The sequence below is a fragment of the Erithacus rubecula genome (assembly GCF_903797595.1).
Source record: "Erithacus rubecula genome assembly, chromosome: 29".
Lineage (NCBI taxonomy): Eukaryota > Metazoa > Chordata > Aves > Passeriformes > Muscicapidae > Erithacus > Erithacus rubecula.
Genome location: NC_136681.1, coordinates 766,399 through 791,852, shown reverse-complemented (window position 1 = coordinate 791,852; position 25,454 = coordinate 766,399). Strand labels below are relative to the sequence as shown.

The following is a 25,454-nucleotide window of genomic DNA, read 5'->3' as shown; positions in this document are numbered from 1 at the left end:
GCCTGTTGGGAAGGCAGTGTGCCAGCTGCAGGTCTGGTGCTGCTTCTCTGGAAAGTCACAACCAATTTGCCTTCACTTGTGCTAAGTGTTTACTTGTGTTCCACATGTGGAAGGAGACAGGAAGTCTCTGAGAACTTACATAAGCAAAGTTGGTTTATGGAGGAGTTATCTTCTGATAACAAGAGGTAACTAAGTTTCCCAAGAAGGGGTGCTGGCTGCCTTGGATGGGGAAGCACAGGATGTCCTTGTGGTGGTATCATGCTGGAAGCAAACCTCCTTGGATCAGATACTGGCTGCTCTGCTTCTTGAGAGTAGGAACAATACTGACAGTGATTTACAAGCACAAGGAAAAGATTTGGATAGGCTTAAGTGAGGCACTGCAAGGTAATTCTCATTTGGGCTTTTTGTCATTATGGAAACTCTCTCCTTTTGTAGAAGGTCCAGGAATTGCCACTAAATGAAATGAAGGTTATTCAGCAGAGTGAAACAGAGGGGAGCTGCTGCAGCTCCTCCAATGTGAGGAGCTCTCACCCCCCTGAGTATCTGAGCCCTGGCACAGTCTGTGAATGTGTCCTTTTAGGAGCTCAGATAGGGAGGTGAAGCAATGCAGAGCATTGTGGCCAAGTCAGGAATTGATCTCTGGCCTTCCAGATTGGGTGCTTTAATTGCAGTCTGTGTTTCCTGTCAAGTGCTGCCTCTCTGTGATTTCAGCAAACGTGCTCTTGGCACTCGTGTGGTTTGGGTGGAAATTCACACTTGCTCTGTGGCAGAAGCACTGCTGACACCAGCACCCTGGGCAGTGTGGTGCAGGATTGGATTAAAGACATTTTTGGAACAAGATGCTCAGAGCATCTGGTTTGCTTCATGATTCTGCAGAAACAAATTGCGTACCAGTGCCGGGTGATCTCATAGATTAAAAATAAAAAAAGCCATCAGCAGCTGAGTTCCCTGAGCAGGGATTTGCCTGTGCATCCCCTCACAGCTGAGCTGGAAGCTGGCTGGTGCTGTGATGAGGGCAGGTAGAGCTGATCTTCAGTCACTGTTAGTCACACATCAGTTTTCCTTCCTATTAGGTGATCATAGGCCTGTGTTAGGGGTCCCAAAATGTGCCTGTGTGAACTTAAGAAGCAATCTGACAAGCTGTTCTGAAGAGTGTGACAGCAAAATGCAAGATCTTCTGAGGCTCTCTAATTGCACAGCTGTTGTTCAGATATCATCTTAGCTTGTCTCTCCCTCTGCAAGCAAAGTGATGCTTGCAGGGCTGATGTGTACTTTTGCTGCACAAATGGCAGCAGTAAAATAAACCCAGGCTTGTCTCAAAGATGTGCAGAATGCTCCATGAGGACATGATGTGCCTGGTTCTTGTGGCTGTCACTGAACATCAGTCTCTCTTCAAGGCAGCAGAGCAAGCAGGAGGATCCCTTGGTTTGGTGTGTTATGCATGTTTTTGTGACTTCACTGCTATCCCAGGTTGTATAGGGGTGCTATTCAGATGTTTATGAGAGTGGTGCAAAATTTGTGTTTTCAAAGTGGTTTGAAATACTTAAAAGGAACACAAGAAATCAGTGCTGATGTGAGAAGTGCAGAAATTGAGACCTTTCCCTTCATGTGCCTTCTCTGCATGACCTGCCTGCTAATTCACTGTTACTTCAGTTACCTGTTGTGACCCTCTGAAGGATTAATGGCTTCTGACTTGGGAAGTGCTTCAGCCATAAAGACCTCTCTGGCACTGAGCTGCTGCTTGGGAGGAGGGAGCTGGATTGATGGGAAATCCTCACTTATGGCTGCTGTGTGGTCACATGAAGGTTATTTGTGGCTGCTGCTGGCCCAGGGCTTTGCTCTAATGACTCTTCATGACCTTTGGCAAGAGGTGTTTAATACCAGGGGTATGCAGATGGCTGGTGGCATGAACAATACCCTGAGATTGTTAAAGAAAACATTCTCTGGAGTTGGAAGGATCTGTGAAAGCACCTGTGTGTTTGCAGGGATTCAAATGCTGCCACACTTGCCTTTTCACCTCACTGATGAGATCCTGCTGGTTCTTATGTTTGTGGCTTTTATTGGCTGGGTTTGTAAGGAAATAAATACATCACAGAGCCCTGATGTGTGGGTTATGGGGTGGCAAAGGGTGGTGGAGGCACAGTGTGGCAGATAAAGGGGAGGGGGCAGTACAGGCAGGTCACAATGTCCTGTGATCCTTGGGCACATATTTCTGGGAAGAACAAATCTACTGAATGTCAGAGCCTTTCTTTCAGCCTTTACCTGTTGCTTTTGAGTCAGCAGATGTACTTGGATATTTGAATATGAGTTTCCCCTTCTGTTTCTGTGCTCCATTACCAGTTTTAGTGTGAACTGCTGAGCTGTCTCTGCTCTCTGGAGAGCACAAAGCTCTGTGTGTGAGGTGTCACACAACCTGTGGTTATGTGCCCATCCCTCTCTGCAGAGCAGACAAACAGATGCTGGCAGGGAGGCTTATCAAATTATTTTACAAATGAAGAGCTGAATCCCATGAAGATGAAGCCATTTGATAAGGGCTGTGTAGGAGAGTAGGGACAGTCATGTATTAAATGCAAATATAACTCCTTGCCTGGTGTTTTAATCACAGGGTCGTTAATATTCATGTCACCATAGTACCCAGGAACTTTCAGCATGGACCAGGGCCCTGTGTCACATAATGCAAATACAGAACAAAGGCTGTCCCTGCCCTTCCCTGTGCCTGCTGATTCCCAGCACCATGCTTGGTACCAGAGTACACTGGTGTGCTGCTGTTCAGAGAGAGGGTGTGAGGTACAAGCAGCTGTGATGGTACAGCTGATCATGGGCTGAGAGTTGACACCCAGGATCTTCTGGAGATCTGATACTATTCAGAGACCATGGGAAGCACACAAACTCAGCCTTGCTTGCCCAGCTTTCAGCAAAATGTGACAAGATTAAATGTATTGGATTTTTAAAAAAATTAAAATGATGCTGTTTTTGAAGGGGGACAGATAGTTTTCTCCCTTTTGCTTTTGTTTTAAACTTAACATAGAAGCCCTTACACTGTATCTTTGCAAGTTTTTCTGCAACTGATGCATTCAGCATGTATTTATTATTTCAGTTGGGATATAAATAAATAAAGCAATCATTTAAGTGCATTTGAGCTGATGAATTCAATCCCCAATGGTTACAGGCTTGGTGAGTAATAGTCACAAGACTGCAGGTTCTGGACCCCTGCAACTGTTTCCTGTTCCTAGGCATCTGACAAATGAACAGGCAAATAGTCCATACCTCTCCCTCTTCACCTGTGCATGTGTGGAAAACTCAAAGCCCTGTTTCATGCAGAGCTGATAGTTTTCCCCATTAAGTGCTGAATGAAGGATTCTTTGTGCTCCTGGCTGTACCTGGGGGTTTAAATTCCTTGAGACCTGCCTGATGGCATAGTGGATACCTCTCTCCATGCTTGGCATGTACTCAGCAGTTGAAAAGTTCATTGCTGTCTTCATGGGTGGATTAGCATCTGCCCTCCAGAGGAATGGGACTAAAATGTCTTTAAGTTTTCCTGTTACTCAGGGAGGTGGCACTTCAGTGGCCCAAGGGTTCCTGTAACCTGTAGTTATCTGGCATTCCTGGAAAGGTTGAGCTTTGGACTCCTGGGTTTAAGGAGAGGAAGTTGGTTGGAGAGAAGCCTCCATCCACTGCTGTGAGCTCAGGCTCTTCCTGGAATGTGTGTACTGGAGTTCTGCTTGTGGTTCTCCTGCTGCTGTGCTCAGGAGGCATGTCTGGGTGCTGCCCCAGGAATCAAAATTCCTAAATGCCTGACTTGTGTGTTGTCATGAGCTGTCCTGGATCCTTGCATAATTGCTTTCCAAATGGAGTGTGCTGTTACCATGACACCTCTCCATGGCCTCTCTGCCTGGCCCTTGCAAGCCAGGCCAGTTCAGGACCAGTTCCAGCCCTGGCCTTCATCTCTCCTTCTCCCTCCTCTACACCTCCAGCTACAACCTACTCTCTCCTCCACTAGTTTTGCTTTTTTTCTCTCCTCTCCTGATTTGTAGCTTCCTTGCCTTTCCAGGGAAGCTTTTCAGCTGCCTGCAGTTGCTGCAGCTTCTTGCTGGCTTTGCAGTTCCAGTCGTGTTCACTCAGAGCCCGTCATGCTCTGCAGCATGTTGATGCCAGTGCTAATTTCACTTGGAGATGAACAAGGGCTCAGATGCTATTAGCAGCTGCTGGGAATAATAGCAGCTGAAATGTGCTTTTTAAAGGGCTGACTGATAACTAAACAGATGATTCTTTTACATTTTTTTTAAGCTGTGAGTTATTCATGACCCATTAATTTTTATTTTTTTTCAGGCTTACAGTGGAAGTTCAAGGACTAAAATTGTTACAATAGAGAAGGACTGAGTCTGCCTTGCCAAGTAGTCTATTTGGAGGCAACGTGTCTTGCTGCATAGTAATAAAACACTGTTCTATCAGCTTTGATTTTCCAAGTCAGCCTGTCAAGGAGTAATGGAGTGGATGCACAGGGCTGTGCAGCAGAGCACATGCCCAGCAGATCTACCCACGTGAACACCTAAACTGCTTCCTGCTGTGACAGCCAGTGCACTCCATTGCCTCCAGTGAGCTGCTGTTTGTTATGAAATTGTGTCACAGATACTGCAAATATTGGGATACTTTAATACCCCTGAACTGGGGTGTCTGGGCTGTGCTCTGCCACTGTCTTGGAGTGCCAGCCTGCTGTTGCCCTTGGCCTGGAGCTTCTGACAAGAGTGTGGATTTAATGCACAGCCTGGATTTTACCCACTGATTATTTTAGGCTTCTAAAATGCTGTTGCATAGCAGAGATTAATTTCCTTCCTCTCCTTTTTCTGCTGTGTTGTGATTTACTGCTTCCTCTTTTGTCCTTCTCCATGGACCTGGCCTGGGAGTTGCAGGAGGATTGTGTGGGGAGTGAGGTGTCTCCTAGAGGTCTGTGATGAGATGGAGTCCTGAAACATACCAAGAAATAAAGCTGAATGGTTTTAAATCAGCTTTATTAAAATAAACCCCCAGAGATGTGACAAGGGGCAGTTATGCTTTTCCCATGTTGTCCATGTGGTAAAGATGCATACATAATTATTTTGTGTCTGTTTGCCATTGTCAGCATCATAGCTGATAGACTGAATGTTCACTCCCAAAACTGCCACAATCCCTAGACAACCAGCCTTACTCACCTAAAAACAGGGGAGGTCCAGGCTGTGCTGGTGTTGGGTGAGGTTTCTGACTGTTCAGGCACCCCTGGCTGGGGCTGCCACACCAACATTAATGATGGTGATGTCCTGCCTATTTAAAAGGAGGGGGTGGAGCTTGTAAATCTAAATCTGTCTTCTCGTGGCCTAGATAGTGCAGCAGTGGCACTAAGTAAGGGCCCTATAATTATGTTGGTAATATTGGATAATCACATTAGGATTCTCAGCTATGGTAAATCTGTGTAGGGCTGACTGTGGCCCTGCTTTCCCCTGGCTGAGAGCCTGACCCATGAACTCTGTGTAAGCTTAAGCCTTTGTTTTACCTGGGGAGAAGTCCTTTGCTTAGATGTGCTGGATGTTCTGTTAAAGTTTTCCTGGTGGTATTTAAAGCCTGAAGCTTGAGCAGTGCTGCAGCTGGAGCTGCTGCTCTCTGGAGCTGGGAGTGAGAAGGGTTTGTGATAAGCAGGGCTTTGCCTGTGCTGTTCTCTCTTGGAAGCAGACCTTTGCCCTGGTGATGGGTGTTGTCTGATGGACTCTGGAGACATCCTTGAAGCTGGTTGTTTGTTTTTTTCCCTTTTTCTTCCTGCCTCCCACTGGATCCAGCTGCATGTTGTGTGGGCACGGGCTGAGGCAGACGCCGGGCTTTCCGTGCCTGGGAGCTCTCCCAGCCTGGGGCTGCCTGAGCCTGGAGCCTGCTGGCCTTGCTGCTGCCATGTGCAAGCTGCTGCTTGCATGCAGATTGATTTTGTGCAGGTCAGATTCTTCCCAGCTCCAGTGTGAGCTGTGTGGAGAATTTCTAGCTACTTAAAATGGTGATTTTAGGAAGGACAGTGCCTGGCTTTGGGAGCTATGGAGGTGTAGGGATGTATCTCTGCTATGGACTGTGTGCAGCACTGAGTTGTTACCTGCCCTGCTGCTGGTGTAAGTATGAACTGGGTGAGCACAGAATCCACCTCATTCACCAATGCTGCTTTCCTCTGGCAGTAGGATGAAGCCTGGGATGCCCCAGTATTTGCTAGGAGGAAACAAGCTGTGTGCAGGCTCTGCAGGAAGGGAAGGGCATCTGGTGATTTGCCCAGCAAAGCCTGAATATCCTTCAAGAGTTTGTCCTATGCCAGGAGGATTCTGTCCTTGGCTGGCTTGACACACCACCTGTATGTGTGTCCCTTGTGTAGTTTCTTCAACTAAAGTGTCACTAGAAACACTCAGAAAATAGCTGCATTTCCTGTATGTTCACTTTTGCTCTGAGCTCTCCTGACTTTTTACAATTGTAGCTGTTACAGTGTTCACCATCAAATTCCTAATCTTGTTGAAAAAATACCTTTTTAGCTAATTTTCCACCTGGGAAGATGCAGGATTCAGCTGATTCTGCTGATACTGTGCATGTTTCAGGTTTCCTGTCATGAAATACTGGACATCTTCTATGCTTTACCTAGGTGCTGTCTATTTTTCCTGCAGTTCTGGAGCTCTGATTGCCTCCTACAGCCATTTAAAATAGTCAGAACAGGACTGAAATTTGTGTTACTGTGACCATGGCTCCTTATACAGGCTCTTTCAGCTGCATTTAGTGGTGTGCCCTTTCTTTTTTGCCTTCAAGGTAAAACTTAAATGTTCAGACTATTTAATTGATGGTTGATGTTTCAAGATCTGATTTGATACGTTTCCCAGAGCAGTTCTATTTCCACTCCAGGATAAAACCTTTTAAAATGTTGTTTAGGGGCAGTGGAAACAGCCCAAAGGAACAAATGAAGCCACAGCTGAAAGCTCAGTGAACTGCCCAGAATGTGCACTGATTTCTGTTTGATTTTAGTGAGTTAAACTCCCTGTACAGGTGAGTATAGCAAGGCCAGGCCTTGAGAGCTGGATCTCTCCTCTTGGAAATGAGCATGGGGAGCTTCCCAGGGCCTGTGATGTTCCTGGTATGCAGAGCTCCTTGGAATAGCTTGTTCCAAATCCTGCTTCTGGGAGATGCTGGGACAGGCCTTTAGATTGAAGCAGTCTCTTCAATTTGGCACTGTTATGCATTAGGTAAGTCAAGGGACTTAAAAAAAAGTACAGCAAAAACCAAGTAAAGCTTGTTATTTCCTTTGAGGTAGAAGATCTCAGCTGAGAGAGGCCCTGTTTAATTTAATGTTATCTGCTCTTCTCAGCTGGGAAGGCTGTTGGCTGGAGATGAGGGTTTGTTTTGTTCTTGTTCACAACTGGACTCTGGTTTATAACACACATGTACACAAACACATGCACTGTTTACAGACATTTGGGTGTAGTCAGACCAGGAGATCCACATTCAGCCCTCCTGGAGCAGAGCCTGCTGTTGTTGTGTGTGCAGTTTGTCCTGAATGTCACCTCTGTCCCCACTGCCCCCTTGAGACAGTTGTGCAGGTACCACTTTCATCTGTGGGTCTGTGTGTGAACCTGTGGCCAAGCACACCCTCTCAGTGCTTTTTGCTTCAGTGTGCTGACTCTTGACACAGTTTAGCCCAGGTACAGAAAATCCTGTTTTTTTAGCCTGAGTTATGGAGAGCAAACACCAGTTTGGTCCATGTGCTCCTGACAGGTGATGCCTTGAGACAGACTGTGTGTTTTCTGTGCCTGCAGCTTGAGGGTGAATAATCTTCACTTATATGGATATAAAATGGCATGTAAATAGCCTACTGTAACCAGAGGATTATGAAATTGGGGGGGAGAGTGAGTCACAGGTGCTAATTAAATCCCAAACCCCAAGTGTCGTGTCTCTCCAACATGTAGTACTAAAACAACAAAATGCAAACACAAAGGAGAACATTAGTACAACCACCACTACTTTGAATCCTTCTAGTCTTCTTGTGCTGCATCATCTGGAAAAGTCTGGATAGCATCCTCCAGTTACCCAGGAGGCTGTGGAGAAAAGATGGGTTGTAGCTACACTGGTGTGTAAGGGAAGAACTTGGGGTAGAAATCCAGTGTAGATTTTGATGAGATTTCTGGTGGTGACAGGGTGATATCACCCAGGAATAAATTGCTGCAGAGCATGTAGGGAGTAGAGTGGTGAAAGAACAGGTTAGAAGATGTGCTGGGATGGACTGTGGGCAGTGTGAGTCCTGCCAGAGAGAGGCTGAGTCAGGTGAAATCCTGTGTGGTACCTGGCAGTGCTGGGAAGCCTATAAAAGTGTTTCTTCAGTTGGTGACATGTTCTGCCATAGCCAAAGTGTCAGGAGAGGGTGAACCTTCAGTCCCCTCCTGTTGGATGACTTGTTGCTGTCTCTTAGTAGGAAATGCTGTGGTTTGAGGGCCCTGCTCTGGGCTGGGACCTCCTATCCTTTTTAACACCATGTCTGGAAGAACAGAGAAATTACTTGCAAATTGCTTGTGCTTCTGGCTGTCTCTGTGCAAAGGAAGGGTGAGCAGAGATGATGTTCCAGGTTGAACTCAGTTAATCATGGATTGTACCAGTGTTGTCTTTACTTCCTTTGGTATTTTCATGATCTTGGCTATTACAGCCCTAATGCAAAATCTGCCTTGTTACTGTGCCTTGTGAGTTCTGCCTCAAATGATTTTAAAAACAAAATGAGGGACTTGTGTTTTTCTGTGAAAATGTTAATGCTGACACACTCTGACTTTATTAATGCTGACACACTGTGACTTTAAAGGTGTTGCAGATGCTTCATAAAGCAGAAAAAGCAATGTGCAGTGATCCTGTTCATTCCAGCCCCTTGTTGTATATCACAGTAGAACACTTCACAATGCTGCCTCTGGTTTGTGGGCACTTTTGGTAATAACAAGGAATAATACTGGAACAGAAAGCTTAATTTGGAGTGAAATATCCTGTCCTGGAAACAAAGAGTCTGAAGTGATGCAGAAGTGGCATAAAAATGGGGAAAATGGGATTTGAAATGGTGTATTTCCAGCAGGTATGTGCAGCAATACCCTCCTGCTGGGCAGTGGAAGAGTAGAATAAAGGCAGCAGAAAGAATACATTGGTGCAGATTAATAGGCACAAAAATAGCACTGTAATCCTAATGCAAATCATGGGGAGCTATTATTGAAGTAAAAAGCCTGTATTAAAATATGCCAACAAATATTTACTTGTGTGGAGGGTCACAGCAGGTCGTGACACGAGGCAGGATCAGTAGGACTGTTTTCCTTGGCTCTCCTCCCTGTCACTGCTGGGTTTGTGGGACAGTGTGGTGCTTTTTACAGGAGCTGCTGGGGAGTCCCCTCGAGGCTCATGCTGGGGTCCCAGTGGCACTTCCAGCAGTCACAGGAGGCTGTTTTGGAGGTTTCTGCAGCCCCAGAGTGCTCAGAGGACAGGATCCCTCCTGTGCTACAGATGAGTAACTTGCCCATCTTCATCCTGGCTGTGCAGGGTGGGGAGCCAGGTTTAGGGCATCCCTTCAGCTTTGCTGGAAGCTGACATGGAGAGCTGTAGGGGAGCAGCACTGGCACATGGTGAGCTTCTCCCTGGTATGCTTGCAGAACTCTGCTAAGCTTGGCTGTTGTCTGAAATAATTACAGAGTGTTGTATTGTTTAACTTGGGCCAAACTGTTTTCCTTGGCCTTTTTTTTTGTGGTGACTCCACTTTATAAGTGACTGCAGAGTTGAGGTTTGCTATAGTCATCTCTGTCTCTGGAAAAATGCCCAAAAACATTGGTACTTTGAATAGTATAGAATAGTTTGGGTTGAAAGGAGTGGCTATTGTAAATACACAGGGGAAAACTTCTCTTTTTCTCTCTCTCTCTCTTTTTTTTTTTTTTTTTTCTGTTTTTTTTTTGGTTTTTTTGTATTGGAAAGACTGTATGTTGCTCCAGTTAGAGGAGCCAAAGGTGCAGGATGGCTTCCTCAGGACAAGAGCAGAGAGAAAATGGTTCTGGTGTTGCCAGGTGATGATGTCCAGTGATGGGTGATGTGCAATGTCTGTGTGACAGCTGCCTATGGCTGTGACTGGGGGAAAAACATATTCCTGTGTTTCAGAAAAGCTTTGGGAATGGTGAGCTGGAAACATTGTGGTCATTGTGGTTTTCCTGTAGCTGGATCACAGCATTCTCACTGTGGGGGGAGAAAAACCAAGGAAGTTCTTCTGGCTGGTGAGATAAGGCAAAATATGACATAACTCTTGATGGATAAGGATCAGTAAGTGTTGGAATTGTGCAAATGGAGTGGCTTTGTGCCTGGTTCAGCAGAGCACTTAATTTTAAGTGCCTGCTGGTGCAGCTGGAGCTGAAAATGCCTTACTGGCTGTCCCTGAAGGCTGAATGTTCCCAGGGCAGTTCTGGGGATATCTGAGCAGCACTTGGCCTCCCCTCAGCTGCAGTGCTGAAGCACAGTGGACTGTCTGCACATAGAGCATTGAAGGGGATGAGATGGAGCTCAAATCCAGCAAGGTGATAACAATTCAGTGGAAAACCATGTCTTGTTAGTCTGTCTGGGAAAAGAATTTCACCACTGAGGAATAAAAGTTTTTAGTGGCATCCACAGTGTTTATCAGGAGCTATGGTAATTCCAGGTATTGTTAATTTGTTTGTGGAAGGATGATGGAGAAAATCCAAAACGACACAGTGATTTTTTAATTTATTTTTGAGAGTGGAAATTGGTGAATTGGCAGTTTCAAGCCCAGTGATTTGAGTGCCTTAACTGAAAAGAGGAGCAATTCCTCCTCAAATCCAGCATAGCCTTAGAAAAAAATGAGGGATGTGATTGGAGGAAAACCTTGATAGTGTTTACAGCTGGGGGAGATCCATCCATTGAGGTGTTTTTGTAGCTGCTGTTGCAGAGCTCAGGTGTGCAGCTGGTAGGTTCTGGGGCTGTGTGTCTGCTCCTGGACAAGCAGAACTCGTGTCCCTGGGAGGGGCACTGGGCAGGATTTTAGGAGGAGGTTCTGTCTAATTGTGTTTGGATGAGACAGTTCCTGTTTTGTCAGTGTAGCTGCTGTCTCTGGCAGAGGCTGTTGGATCAGCCTGGCTGGGCAGCACAGAAATGCAGTGTTTTGGTTTTGGGAGCACTGGGGGCTCATGGATGTGGCTTTGGTCCTGCAGAGTCCATAAAATCCAACCTGCTGCTTTTCTGTGTGTGCACAGGGCAGAGTCCATCCCTGTTCCTGGACTATAATTAGCTCAGGTGAACTGGTCTGTTGAGCTGGGCCCTTAAACACTGTTTGGCTACAGCTGAACTTGCTTTATTTTGTCCTGGCATGGACAAAGTGTGGTGGGATTCTTGGACTGTCCTGTGCAGGGCTGGACTTGGGTGATCCTTGGGAGTGTCTCCACTTCAGGATATGCTGTGATCTGTGGAAACAGGCTTTTCCTGGGTGTTGTCTGGCAGGCACAGCACCTGCCTGTGGCTCTGCCTTGTTTCCCTCTCTGCTGTTCAGGTTACCTGTGAGGGAAAGGCCTGGAGCAGGGATGAGGAGGTGGTGCTGTGTGATGGTGCTGGTAGGAAGGAGGTTCTCAGGACAAGACATTTGGGGTGGTTTCCCTGCCACCCCCCTGCCCAGTGGTGCCATCCCAGAAGGAACAGGTGGGTCTGTGGGAGGTGAGGGGTGGTGTCCAGAGCTCACCTGGTTTGTGTCACCCAGTGAAAAGCAGCTCTGGAACTGCTCATCACCAGGGGGTGAGGGAAGGAGCCCATGTCACTGTGGTTCTTCCCCACCATGACATCTGTTGGTGCAAGTTGTGTGCAGCAGCAATGCTGTGCTTGTTGCAGGTTGGCATTGCTGCCTGCAAGAGGATTCCAGGCTTGCAATCCACATGAATCCCTTAAACTCAGCACAGTGCTCTCTCCTTACCTTGCAGGAGTTGAGAGTGATCACATGCAGCTCTGGGCAGCTGCTCTTACCTAGTTTAGAAGTGCTTTCCTGGCTGTGAGGAGTTCTGCATCCTGCTGAAATTACAGGAGGGCTGAAAACATAACTACCAGAGCTGGCAGCTGGCCAGTGCCCTGACACAAACCTGCATGGAAAATTGCTTTGGCATCTGTATTGAGGGGAGATAATTGGAGCTTCCCAGTATTTTTTCAGCTTATCCTAGAACCTTTTAGCAAGAACAACAGTCAGGCAGCAGTGTGCAGTATGATAACCATGTTTCCATGCTGTTGAGGCAGGCCTGAAGTGTCAAAGAAACACAGAAAAAGAAACCCCTGTAGCTGGTGGTGGCTGTAAGCTGATGCTGATCCCAGTGCTGGCTGTGTGCTGTGTGCCCAACAATATTAATATGTCTTCAGGATGAACACAGAAATAACTTCTCATGATTTAGAATGGGAGTAATATTTTAGCTTTTGCTGGCTAGTATGGGAAGAGAGTTGAATTTCCTTCAGAACCTTAAATTACAGGCACATGAGCAGGGGAGAATTGTCCTTTGAGATTACTCTCAGGCTTAGCTCTTTATTTTGTCCCTTCTAGCACTTACAAGTCTTTGGATTTCTTTATTCTGTTGCACTGGTCTCCTGCCTTTTGCTTTCCACACGTGCACTGGAAAAGAGGCTTTACCAGCAGAGCCATGGGGATGTTCCTGCTCCCTGGAATACTTTGCCTCTAAGCTGTGCCTGTGTGACCCACCCTCCCTGGCCACATTGTAGCACAGGCTCCTGAACTGACCTTGGCTGCTGGGAGCTGCTCAGATCGTGGGATGATCATCTTTATGGATGGAGCTGGCAGTGCCTGGCTGTTGTCTTGCTATTCTCTGAGAATAATAGTAAATGGTCTTGTAATGTGCATCTGGCTGGGCTTCATCATAATTGCTTATAAATTTGTCTTTGATCTGTTTCCTTTCAACCTTACCCAGATCTAGCCAAGTTGGGGGTTGGACTGGAATAATGAGGGAGAAATTGGTTGTAGTCTGGAGCTCTGGAAGCTGAAAGCCCTTGAAACTGAGGAGGTACTGGTGGTGGTGTAGATGTACAGTGGGCAAGGAGGAAGGGTTAACAGCTGTCAGCAGTTCAGAGATCAGGTAAGTGTATGATTTGCAGCATGGTGCTGCCTGTGAAGAGCAGAGTTCAGATGGGAGATGTGTGGGCAAAGCCTGGCTGGGGGAGGGCAGTGACCAGGCAGGGCTGCACCCACAGGAGACACCAACAGCCTCTGGGAATGGCCCCTCCTCTGCTGGAAGGGCTGGGTGAAGGGCAGCTCTGGAGTCCATCACAAGGTCTGGATGAGCAGTGCTGGCTGCAGCCCAGGTGCTGCAGAGCTCAGTCCCTGCTGGGCTGTTGTGGGCTGGCTGATGCTGCCAAGGGACACTCTTGGCCATCTGGTGGGTCCTGCTGTCCCTCTGCTCTCACACCTGAGCTGTGTTTGCTCTACAAACAGTGCTGCTTCTCAGGGGCCTGAATAGCACAGCTCCTTCTGAGCTGCTTTTTGGTGTGAATTTGATGGCCACAATTGCCAGGAAGAAGGGTTATAAGAGGGGGAAGAAGAATCAGTGCAGTGCTGTGTTACTCTTTTCCACAGCCACCCTTTGGGCTAAAGATTCACAGCAGGATGTGTGGATTTGTTCTCCAAAAACGAGACAAATGTGGCTGGGGAGAACAATAAGGCCACTGCTGTGGGTTCAGAAGCTCTTCAAAATGACTTGTAATTTGAGATCCTCAACTTGAAGCAGCTTCAGGGAGAGTCAGGGTTATTTTTGGGTCTGAATCGAGCACTGTGCACGGAGGCCCCTCCAGAGCTGTGAGGGGGTTCGAGCAGCTGTGATGTGCTGCATCTCAGGGCATGTCCCAGTTTTCTGAATTGGAGTGTCCATTTTGCAGCCTAAGTGTAGTTTTCAAGACCTTTAGTTGAAGTCTTAATGCTTATTTTTTGGTGGGGTTTTTTTGTAGGGAAGGAAGGGAGGAGGAGTGTTTTTTTTTTTTTTTGTTATGTGCCTTTCTCTTGTGTGTTCCTGCTGCATCTCTGAGGCTGCTTCTAAAAGTCAGTGGGGCTTCCTTGGAAACCCTGCTCTAGTTCCTGTGTAAAACTGGGGGATTTGCCTGCCAAGAGAGATTCCTGCTGAGCAGTTCATGTGCTGGCAGGTGTGATACCTGCATGTGTAATTCCTGTGTTGAGGTGGAAGAGGAGCTGTAGTGTCATAAAAGCCATTGAGAACAAATGGAGAGTTGTACATGAAACACAGCAGTGTTGTCTGGTTATTTGCTCTTTTTCATTCTCTTCTGATCAGTAAATTTTACCCAAGTGTGGCTTTGTTTGTCACCTGCCACATGACAGGGGCAACTCGTGCAAGTGCTGAGTGACTGTGAGGCACAGACATGTTCTGGAACTGTGTGTGGTGGGGGTCTCGTGGTTAATGGGATTCACCAAAGGGGTCAGACTTGGAAAAGGGGAATTTTGGGATGTCACTTGAGTTCTGTGGTGTGTAACTGCTGCTTCTCTTGTAGTGGGACTTCTGAAGACATGTCACTCACTTGTGAGCTGGGCTTTATGAGTCCTTGAACATAAAAGCAATAAGTGTGCAGTGTAAGGAGAGCAGATGAGGTGCTGTTGGGTCATGGCATCAGCAGTGTCATTGTGCCTCCCTTTTCACAGTGTGCAGCACTTCTGGCTGCATGGATCTGTGCCACTCTGCCCAAATTCATTCCCATCTCTGGAGCCAGGTGTGAAACTTTTGATGCCTCTACCTCTCCATCCTCCACCAGCTTCCTATTTCTGCCAGGACTGTGAATGTAAACCTGTGTATTTAGATGGAGAGCTGGCAAAGATGAAAGGCTTTCATTTGAAAAAATTCAATTTATCCTGGGAGTCCTGACTTTACTAATAGCAATGACCACAGAATGAATTGTGGGTTTTTCCCTTGTTCTTCTGTTCTGATTTAAAAGCATTAGCATCAAACCACATGTGGTAGATGTTTCTTCTGCTTCTTGCACAAATCAGCTTTGTCATGTAACTTAGATGCTTCAAAGTTGCAGAGCCTTTTAAGTTTAGGCCTTTGGTGGTTCAGTGGGTTATCTGTAGCTCTGATTTCTGTCCAAGGCAGCATTGCTGTCCTTTGGCTTTTCTCTGCATAATGGGAATTAATGGAACAATGAGGGGCTGTCTGGCAGGACTGGGAACTGGTGTAATTGCTTGTTTTTATGGAGATGTTAGGTGTTAACTTCATTGCCATTAATTGAAGATTACCCCCTTGGATCCCTTTTAGTTCCTAGAGATAAATGTCCAGGCAGAGCTGGAAGCTGTGGAGATAGGCACAGGAAGGATCATTCCCACTGTGGGGTGGTGCCCTCCCTCCTCCTGCTGTACTCCCCTGCAGGGACAGGGTTGGGAGCAAAGGCCAAGAGGTTTCTTGTTAATGAGCAGGTGATTTTGTGTCTTGCATAGGTGGCTTTGCAATCGTGTTCCTGGTGAGGACGAGCAATGGGGTGAAGTGTGCCCTGAAGAGGATGTATGTCAATAATGAGTATGACCTGCAGGTCTGCAAGAGAGAGATCCAGATCATGGTGAGTCCCTGGCTGTGCTGAGCCCCCAGGCTGCAGTGCAGGGGGGTGGGAGCCTGGTCACCTTCTGATTGTGAACTCTGTGGTATCAGTCACAAACTGCATTTTCCTTGCAAAAATGTGGAGAGACCTGAGCTCTGGAATTGTGTGAAAATCTAGTATGGAATTATTTCAAAAGTTCCTGTGTAGTGGACAAGGAAAACCTGGTACCTGAAAAAAACCAGGGAATTCCAGGGAAATGAGGGGTAACTACATGGCTTGATGGGAAAAGGAGGGCAGCCTGAAGATGTGAGCATGGCTGGGGGTGTTGGAATTCAGAGTCTCACAAACTTTGATTGAGATCTCAAGTCCTCAACCTTTTAAAGGAAGGGCTGATAATTCTGATATATCTCTGAACTGAAATCAGTGCATGAATGGCAGACCTCCATGCTGAGATAAATCTGTATCACATAATCTTCTAATCCTTTTGGTCAGGATCAAGGTTATCTCTGCATCAGGGAGGTTGGTAGCTTAAAACAGTATTTGTGGGGTAGCTGCTGCCAGGGCTTTTGAAATGTAAAGTATTTGTAATAAGCTCTGGGATGTTTCTGTAGATTATTGGACTCAAGGATTTAAATGATGGGATAGCTATTTTTAATAGCTGTTTTAAACTTAGCTTCTCTAAACAAAGACAAAATGGAGATGATCCAAGTAGATTTGCCTAATCTTGTTTGCAGCATGATAGACATGGGAAGTGCCACTTTTGAAGTTGTATACAAAGATACTGATGAGCATTTAGAGCAGCTGCCAGGTGGGGGAAGAAATATGAAATCCTCATTTTGTGAATTTACCACACGAGGTACAGGTTTGGGGTGGATGACTGTCATATCAGAAACTCCTACCTGTAGCAATTCTGTGTGTAATTTCTGAAGTGGCTTTTAATTAGGTTAATACCTTTTCAGTGAACTGCTGTAGTTTGTGATAGTGCAGGGCAGCTTTGGGCTTGGTTTCCCCGTGGCTACATGGGAAAAGGTGAGATTAGATCTCACATCAAAGGTTCAGTTGTGCTCACAAAGCTTGTTTACTTGGGTTTCACTTGCTGCTGCTTTCTCTTGTCTCCATGTCTTTGGTGCCTTTGGAATGGTGGCTCGTGCAAAGTGAGGGTGAGGAGGGTCCTTCTCACCTGGCAGGGCTGCTTGCTCCTGGGCTGGATCTTATCCCAGGCATTTGTATCCTGAAGAACCACTGCATCCCTAAAAGGAAATCTTTACTTATTTTCCAGCTTTTCTGCAATAAGGAGTTATTTTACACTTAACTGCAGTTTTTGCAGCCCTACAGTGTTACAGCAGAATGTGCCCAGCAGAATCTTGGTTTCCTTTACTGGTGAAGCTGAGCATCAAACTGGGCTGGCTGTCCTGCTGGGAGTTTGTGTGAAGCTTGCAATTCCAAAGAAAACATTTTCCCCTGCAGTTTAGCATGTGTCTCCATAACAAGGGCTTGGAACTTGATGATCTTTAAGGTCTCTTCCAACCCAAACCAGCCTGTGATTCTGTGATGAATTGGTGATATGAGAACTTTTGCTTTAATCTGTTAATTAAAATAAAGCACTTTTAAAAGCAAGGTTAAAATTTATTTTGTTATTTTGGGGGTTTTTTGAGCATGTGAAGGTTTGAGAAGTTTTGTCAGCAGAAGAGTTGGAAGGAGATGAGACGAGTAAGGCCAAAAGTCCTGCATGGCTGCTGCCACCCCCTGTAGAGGAGGAGCAGCTCCCAGGGCCTGGCCTGGGCTACTCAGGGAATATGCTTAAACCTGGACCAGGCCTGAACAAGTTAATTCATCAGGTTGGCTGTTTCTCTGCTGTTTGTCTCAGATCCTTCTGCAAGGGAAACCAGGTAGAGACAGACCTCTGGTTTGCTCCAGCCCTGAGTGAGGATTAATCCCTAGTGACAGAAGCTTGTGCAGTGTGGGGGGATCAGATGAAATGCTGCTTGCTGTATGTAGCTGGGCCTTGGTGTGAATTTGGCTGTCTGTCTTGCAGAGGGATCTGTCTGGCCACAAGAACATCGTGGGCTACATTGACTCCAGCATCGCCTCGGTCAGCAGCGGGGACGTGTGGGAGGTGCTGATCCTCATGGACTTCTGCCGGGGTGAGTGGCCCTGCCTTGTCCTTCTGTGCCACAGGCAGCTTGCACAGCATCTTCCTCTGCAAAAGGGCTGTCCCTAAGCTGCCAGCAAGCTGTGCTGAGCTGAGCAAAGGGCTGGAGAAGTGGCTGTCCCATGAGGCTGGGCTGACTCTGCTAATGGGATTGGTACCATCTTTGCTGCTGCCCAGGGTGGTCCTGAGTCCCCTCTGTTGTCAAGGAGAACCCTTAAATGCATCTTGCTGTTGTTTTTAGAATAGTCCACACAAAAAGTGGCTCCTCTTAAAGCTGCCAGGAAGGTAATTTTTCTTCACTTTAGTCTCATTGCAAGCTTTGTTCCATTCCACATCAGCCTGGCTTAGGATTGTTCTGGAAGAAGCATGAAATGGATAATGGGAAGCCAAAAATCATTCCTCTTACCTCTGACCTTTTTGCTTGGCTGTCTGTACCAGACAGGCTCTTCCAGCTGTCCCAAAGCTTTGATCTTTGTGGCTGGGATGTGGTGTTTGGAACATGATGCATGTACTGGACTCAAATGCTTCTCACAGGAAGAGTGTTTAGCAAAAATAATGTTTTGGCCAGGTGACTACAGGAGCCTGTGGCTGCTTTGGATGGTGGCAGCCAATGGAAATGGTGTTTTTGGGCCTGTCTGGCTTTGAACTCAGAAGCATTGTAGCAAGGACCTGTAGATTGTGTAAACATGCCCAGTGCAGGCTTCTGTTCTGCCACATCCTCTTTGCTGCTTTGTTTTGCTGCATGAGTCTTGACTGCCTTTCACTGGTTGTTTGGTGGTGAGATAAAGAACTTTGTGTGCAGTTTTTTCTGGAGGAATCTCTCTGTTATCTCTCTTAGAGCTTCAGCCTGAACATGCCAAGAGCTGCTGTAAACATGAGACCTGGCAGTGCTGGCAGCCCCATGGGCAGAGCTCACTGTGGAGGGAGGGACAAACCTGAGCTCTTCAGATGCACCCCCACATCCAACACCCACATTTTTGGCTGCTGAAGTGAAATCCATCTTTCTAAGGAGTTTCCTCCTGTCTGAAAGGAGAGTGCAGGGTGGCATTTTTTGAGTGTAAAATGTTCAAGCTGTAGTATTCATGAAACTGAGCTTTTCTTTCCTACCACGCAAGTTTTCCAGCACTTGTGATATGGAATGATACAGTATTCCTTTGCCAGAGCTTCAGGAAATAGTTTTACTCTGTCTGTCTAGGGTGTTTAGAGGAGGGAAAAAAACCTCTGGATTGTTTTGGAAAGGCCTTGACAGCAACCAAACCCCAAAGCTGAGATGAATTCAGGATTTGTTCATGAAAACTTGCTTGTTTGTCCAGAACTTCCCTTGTTACAGATGGATTTTTAATTTCTTTGCCAGTCAACAACTTCAGCCAAGCCACTAAATGTGTGGGTTTTCTGAGTGTCTCCCTTCTTCCCTCCTCTTGCTTACATGTGGCAGACTAATCTGTGTACTGTGGGTGCCCCAAATTCAGCCTTTTATTCCTCTAATCACACAAAAAAAATCCTACTTGGAAGAAAGAAAGGAAAATTATTATTACTGAATGCTGACACAGCCAGGGCAAGGTGGGTTGTAGGAGGTTGTGTGAAGGTTTGCTCAGAGCTCAGGTGATCAGTAACACCTGCCCACAGGTTGTGCAAACCCCTGGGATGGAGGGGAATGAAACAAGCTGAGTAAGGACATTGTAAAAAGCCTCCAAGGAACGTTTGTTGTGAATTTAGTTTGAACTTTCATGTGCTGACTGTGGAGCCCCAGTTTGAGGAGCAGCCCAGGACTAGGGATGCTGGGGGGACTGGGTTTGGGGTGGCCAGAGCTCATGGTGTGCCCCATGCTGTGACATGGGGAGGAGAGGTCACACTGTGTGCCTGCTGTGATTTAGGGTCCCACAGCTCCCAGTCCCTGCTGGTTTGGGGTTCCAGAGCTCCCTGTCCCTGTCCCAGCTGGTTTGGGGTCCCTGAGGTCACTGTCCCAGCTGGTTTGGGGTCCCAGAGCTCCCTGTCCCAGCTGGTTTGGGGTCCCTGAGGTCACTGTCCCAGCTGGTTTGGGGTCCCAGAGCTCCCTGTCCCTGCTGGTTTGGGGTCCCAGAGGTGACTGTCCCTGCTGGTTTGGGGTCCCTGAGGTGACTGTCCCTGCTGTGTTCTGTCCTGCCAGGGGGACAGGTGGTGAACCTGATGAACCAGCGCCTGCAGACCGGTTTCACTGAGAGTGAGGTGCTGCAGATCTTCTGTGACACCTGTGAGGCTGTGGCCAGGCTGCACCAGTGCAAGACTCCCATCATCCACAGGGATCTGAAGGTGAGCTGTGCTCCTGCTGGGCCCCTGTGTCTGCCAGCTGCCCACACTGTGCTTCTCTTGCTGGGAATGAGGGAAATTGGGCATAAACACACCTCTCTAGATAAAAAAAAGAAATGAGCCTCTCAGTGCTACTTCCCATATGTTTACCATCTATATATCTACTTAAACACAAGTGTTTTTGAATAATTCTGGTTTGTACACGTGCCAGAATGTACCTAATGAATTACTTACAGTGACCTGAAACACTGTTTATTTAAGGTAGCTCACAAAAAGTTTGCTGTGACTTTGTTTCCTGGACCCAGATTAAAAGGAGCACTCCAGAAGTGTTGGCCATGGGGCAGGAATCTTTAGGAGCTTTTGAAAGTGGCCTCTGGAGCTCTGACCATGAAAGTGGGTTGTAAAACTCTGTTCTTGGTTAGGAACAGAGCTGGACAAGCAGGGCCATCTTGGTCAAAATCCCAGGCCTGTAATCCTGCAAACAAAAAGATGTTCCCTTTGCTCTCAACGAGCTCCTAAAGTGCTGGATTGAAATACCCAGCCAAGAAGGAGACTGCTGTGGCATTTGAAATTCAGATGTGCTTTGTGGAGCAGGTGCTGTTTTCAGAGCCCTCCCAGATGTTTGTTTGTGCCACTGGCCTTGGTTTTACATGAGCCAGAGCCATGTGTACCAAGGAGAGCCAGGTGGAGCAGGGGAAAAGTTCCTCAGGGTTTGTTGTGCTCTGGCATGTTTGAAGTGACAGTAGGCTTGGATGTAGAAACAACTCCTGTGTCTCTTCCCAGAGGGAAACAAGTGAGTCCAATCTGAGTCCAGGCTTTAAAGCTGTAAAGTCTGTGGGCAGCTTGCAGGGGTTGGTATAGGGTCAGGAAAACAGGGTGAGAGGATGAGGAGCAGGAACCTCCCCAGCTGACATTAACCCCTGCCCATATCTTTTTAGTGAATCCCTGGGGGGTTTAATAAAGAACAAAACTCAGTGTGTTGCAGCAGAATAAATCTGGGACATCTGTGCTGGATTAGTAGTTGATCTGGAGTGTTACTTTCTGCCCTGAGTTGCAGTTGAAATGGGCTCTTGGGGCTGGAGTCCTGGCCACTGGTGCCTGTCTAGGTCAGGGGAGGTTTTGCAAGGCCTGACTCTTGGTAAGCTGTGCCCTGGGTCAGAGTTGGCTCCTCTCTGCTTGGAGACATGTTTTCTGCTTGAGTAGTGCATTGTTTCTGACATGGTGACCTCTGGAGATCTAAGTACTAACACAGAATTAATATTTATATATATTTTGACTTTATTTGTGTTAAAATGTAATACTATCAAATGGGAGTTATAAAGCCAAGAGAGATAAAGGGCCAGAGAAGTTTTGTACAGTTTCTGGGTGTAAGGAGGGACATCCATTGTGTAGATGCTTTCTTGGGGTGAATGTAACTCTGCTAAAGAGGGGGCAGATGTTGTCTTTGCAGGCAGCTGTCTGGGGGCTGGAGGCCTTTTTTGCCTTCCAGCTCTTTGATGCTGCCTGGTGTTGGAGGTTCCTGCCTGGAGAGCTCTGCCAGCAGAAGGGATGCTGTGAATGAGCTTTCAGCCCTTTCTGACAAGTGCAGCTGGAGAAGTTTCAGTGGTCCCTGGCTCTGATTTTGAATTAACCCAAAGGCTTTGCCTGAAGCAGAACAGGCTCCTGTTGGCACAGTCCTCAGCTGGTGGGAAGTGACCAACAGCTGGGGACAGCAGCACCCTTACCCAGCGTGTCCAGAGGCAAAAGGGGACATGGCACTGTGAGTCAGGACCTCAAAAAGATCCTGTGTCACCCCTGGGTGTGATCAGGGGTCTGTCCCCTCCTGGGCTGGTGGTTGATTCAGGTGCTGTGGCACTGCCTGCTCTGCAATACAGGCTGTGGTGCTTATTTCATGTGCTTTGGTGTGTTGATGCTGCTTTGTCCTAAGAATGAGGAAGTGCCATGTGTGCTGCAGAGCAGCCAGGAGGTGTGTCCTGGCCATGCATCCCTCTCAGATCACTACCTGAGCTCAGCAATAGTGGCCTTGAAGCTGTTGCTCTCAGAAGAAGGTCATGGGTGTTGAATCAATCAGCTAAAGAAAACCTGTCCTCATCCCTTCCCAGCATATCTGTGCAGTGGTTTTTATGACTCTGGTTCTGTTCTAGCAAAGAAGCATTTATTTTGGAAAGACTGAAGCTGACTACACTCCATAACCAGCAAAACTTAAGACAACTCATCTCCTTTAAAGGCTTTTGTTTAGGGTCTGAATCTGACTGTACTGGGTGTGTCAGAGGCTGTAGCCTGAGTCAGCAGTGCTGGAAGCTGGAGTGCAGCTTTCTGAGTGTTTGACCAGAAGAAGACACTTTCATACTTCTTTTAAAGACAATTTTCTCTGGCCTGGCAGTGGGTAGCAGCAATTTCTTTTGCTGTGTTTGTTTTTTCCTTCTCCTGGCATTTGCTGATCAAACCTGGTTGCTGGATAATCTCATGCTGATGTTTAACAAACCTTACAGGGTGTTGGAATGAAAAATCACCTCAGACTTCTGAGCCAGCTGAAGTAGGAGGACTCTTGGGGCAGTGTTGGAGGAGTATTTGCAGGGAGCAGGACTGAGGCTGCCAGGGTTGATCTGCTGAGAACATCTGTGTGCAGTGCTTTATTCAAAGCAGATGGATGGCAGAGGGGGAAGGGACGTGTTTAACCCTTGGTTTCAAGCCAATGTTCTCCCCCTCAGCTGCTCTAATTTGCCTGCATTTTCTGATGCTGAAAATGCTGACTCCTTTTTCTTTCCTTCTTGTAAAGATCATCCTTGATGGGGAGCTCTACTTCCAAAGGGTTTTGTTAGCAAATGCTTATGTGGTGATTTTTTAAATTTTGAACTGTATGAGCAGTTTGTTTTATCTCGTTGTTATATCTGAGCATTTGACACTGATTGAAGATAAAGACATGAAAAATTGTGTGTTCCCTTGAGAGAACATGCTGTTAGTGCTGCTGCACAGATGAGGACTTGGAACACAGGGGTGCTCTGCCAAAGCAAAGATCTGAATGCAGGGTTTCACACGTTTTAAGTCAGTGTTGAAACAGGCAATTTTCTTAGGTGGTTACAAGGTAGAGTTTTGTTAATGCACAGTTGTGAGTATTGAGGAGGTTTCTGCTCATTTTATTTGTTCCACATTTGTTTCTGTTGCCTGATTCAAGGTACAAAATAATATTTGGAAGAAAGGGAACTTCTCAGCAGTCTGGGGGAACCTCTGTTGCTATAGTCCCCTGTTTGGGGACTGTGGGGCACCCAGCAGACTCTGAGAACAAGCAAATAAATGCAAGCATGAGCTGAGGTTTGTTGTGAGCAAGACCCTCAGTAACAGGTAAAATGCAAGCAAAGACCTGGAGATGTGTTTTATTTTTTTAGAAGTTTGTGTGTTATTTGTTTGCCTCCCCTCTGCCCCATAGACAGTGAGGAGTTACAGTACAACCCTTTGTAAAACTGGGGCAGTTTGGATTTTCTGTCCCCAGTTCAGAGCAGGGACACAGGAGCTCAGGAACATTGAGCTCCACAGGCACTGGGACACTCAAGTCTTACAAGAGGCAAAGAAATGTACTTGCAGGAGGAGAAGGGAGAGGTGGAAGGCAGTGTTACAACTGTGCTTCCATGATTTGACTTCTATTTTAGGAGATGTGACAGAGTTTTGATGCCTGTTTCCTTTGCTGTCACATTAGGCTTTAGTGTTAGATATGTCTGATATGTCTTCAGGCACTTAAAACCTTGACTCATCTGAAAAAAAAAAAAAAAAAAAACAACTGAATATTTTTTTGTCTGAGTGTTTCTGTGTCTGTCTGTGATGCTTCCAGGTTGAAAACATCCTGCTGCATGACCGTGGCCACTATGTCCTGTGTGACTTTGGAAGTGCTACCAACAAATTCCAGAACCCTCAAACAGAAGGGGTGAATGCAGTCGAGGAGGAGATCAAGAAGTAAGTGTGCTTTGCCTTTTCAGCTTTAGTTTGTGTTTGAAGGGTCATTTTTTCTTGTGCTGGGATTAATTTTGCCCAGCCTGTTGTAGCAGATTTGCTGTGCTGCATGGCAGTGTCTGCTGCAGGTGAGTGAGTGCCCGGGGGAAGGTGAAACAATAAATTGAGCTTGATGTAATTACTTTGGACCTGGTAGACTGAGATTAATGCAGAGAAGCAGCTGCACCTCAGTGAGGCAGTCCTGTTCTGTGCTGTGCAGGGTCAGGCTGTCTCTGTCCTTCATCTGTTTTGGCTTCTCTGAGCTTCACATAGGGGTGGCACAATCCCACCTTTGCTGAGCTTCCCTCCCCAAGGACCTGGGCACTGACTGTGGCTGATCCTGCCCTGCATGGCAATGTCAGGTGCTGGAGGGGTTCAGTCCAGCTCCTCTTCCTGCCTCACACACTGCCAGCTGCCCTGGCAGCACCTCTGGTGCCCCTTGGTGCTTTTAAAAAGGGGGTTCACCTGCAGTTCAGGGGGTTGAGCCCTGGATCAGGGCTGGAGCACATTCCAGGTCCTTGGCCTTGCTTCAGTTCTGACAGTGTCACTGCTGCAGACTTGCCACTCCTGTTAGCATAGCTTTCTGGAATGGGTACAGATGTCTCTATTTTGTTGGGATTCAGCTGCCTGAATTCCTTAGATTTGTTTGACTGGAGTGTTCAGAGTGCTCCTAATCTCATGTTGCAGTCCCCTTGCAATGCCCTATTTGTACACTTAAGCCTACAAAACCTTTGCCTTTGGCAAAGCTTTCCTGTGATCAGGGTAAGCAGCAGGCAGAAATTACAGACCTGCTGGTAGGAAGTCTTATCAGAAGAGCCTCATAATCTGTGGAACAGTTTCCAGCTTTTCTGTTTGTTGTGATCTGTTATGATGAGGCAGATTCTTACTGTGGTTTGAGGTACACAGTGACCCATCCCTTGCTGCAGTGGCTCTGAGCAGAGCTCCTGGTGTGGAAATCTACTTTTTAGGAGCCACATATCCAGTTACAATCTCTGTAATACAGTTGGCCACAGCCTTGCAGTGAGGGCATTGCAGAGGACATTTGATTAGTGACCTTGTTAATGCTTTGAATCCTTGAATGTTTCTGTTCCTAAAATGACTGCATGGTTTTGTGGTGAATTCTGTGCTTTAGAGAGGACTGTGGTCACTATTTTGGCTTCCCTGGGCAGTTTGAGGGGTGTTTTATTGTTTGAGGTGTGTGTAGGTGATGCTGTTAGAAGATTTTTCCAATAGATATCTTTAGCATTCCTTTCCTTAAAATGAGATGGGAAAGAGTGAGTTTTGAATTACTTGTGAATGTGACCTACCTGATTTACCCCCTGTGACTCCCTGATCCACCTTCCCCTGCAGGTACACAACATTATCCTACAGAGCCCCAGAGATGGTGAACCTGTACAGTGGCAAGCTCATCACTACCAAAGCTGACATTTGGGTATGTATGGGAACCACTGGG

General features: G+C 46.8%; 2 protein-coding genes across 4 annotated transcripts in view; one reads left to right on the top strand and one right to left on the bottom strand.

Annotated features, from left to right (window-relative positions):
* GMCL1 (germ cell-less 1, spermatogenesis associated) overlaps window positions 1–25,454 on the bottom strand; it is a 110,431-nt gene that overhangs the window by 42,520 nt on the left and 42,457 nt on the right. The window lies entirely within an intron of this gene.
* AAK1 (AP2 associated kinase 1) overlaps window positions 1–25,454 on the top strand; it is a 67,172-nt gene that overhangs the window by 5,799 nt on the left and 35,919 nt on the right. For all 3 annotated transcript variants that reach the window (XM_079329011.1, XM_079329013.1, XM_079329012.1), the window contains exons 3-7: window positions 15,482–15,600; window positions 17,615–17,723; window positions 19,878–20,020; window positions 23,844–23,965; window positions 25,352–25,433. In XM_079329011.1, coding sequence (XP_079185137.1) covers window positions 15,482–15,600; window positions 17,615–17,723; window positions 19,878–20,020; window positions 23,844–23,965; window positions 25,352–25,433 — 575 coding nt within the window. The remainder of the gene's footprint in view (window positions 1–15,481; window positions 15,601–17,614; window positions 17,724–19,877; window positions 20,021–23,843; window positions 23,966–25,351; window positions 25,434–25,454) is intronic.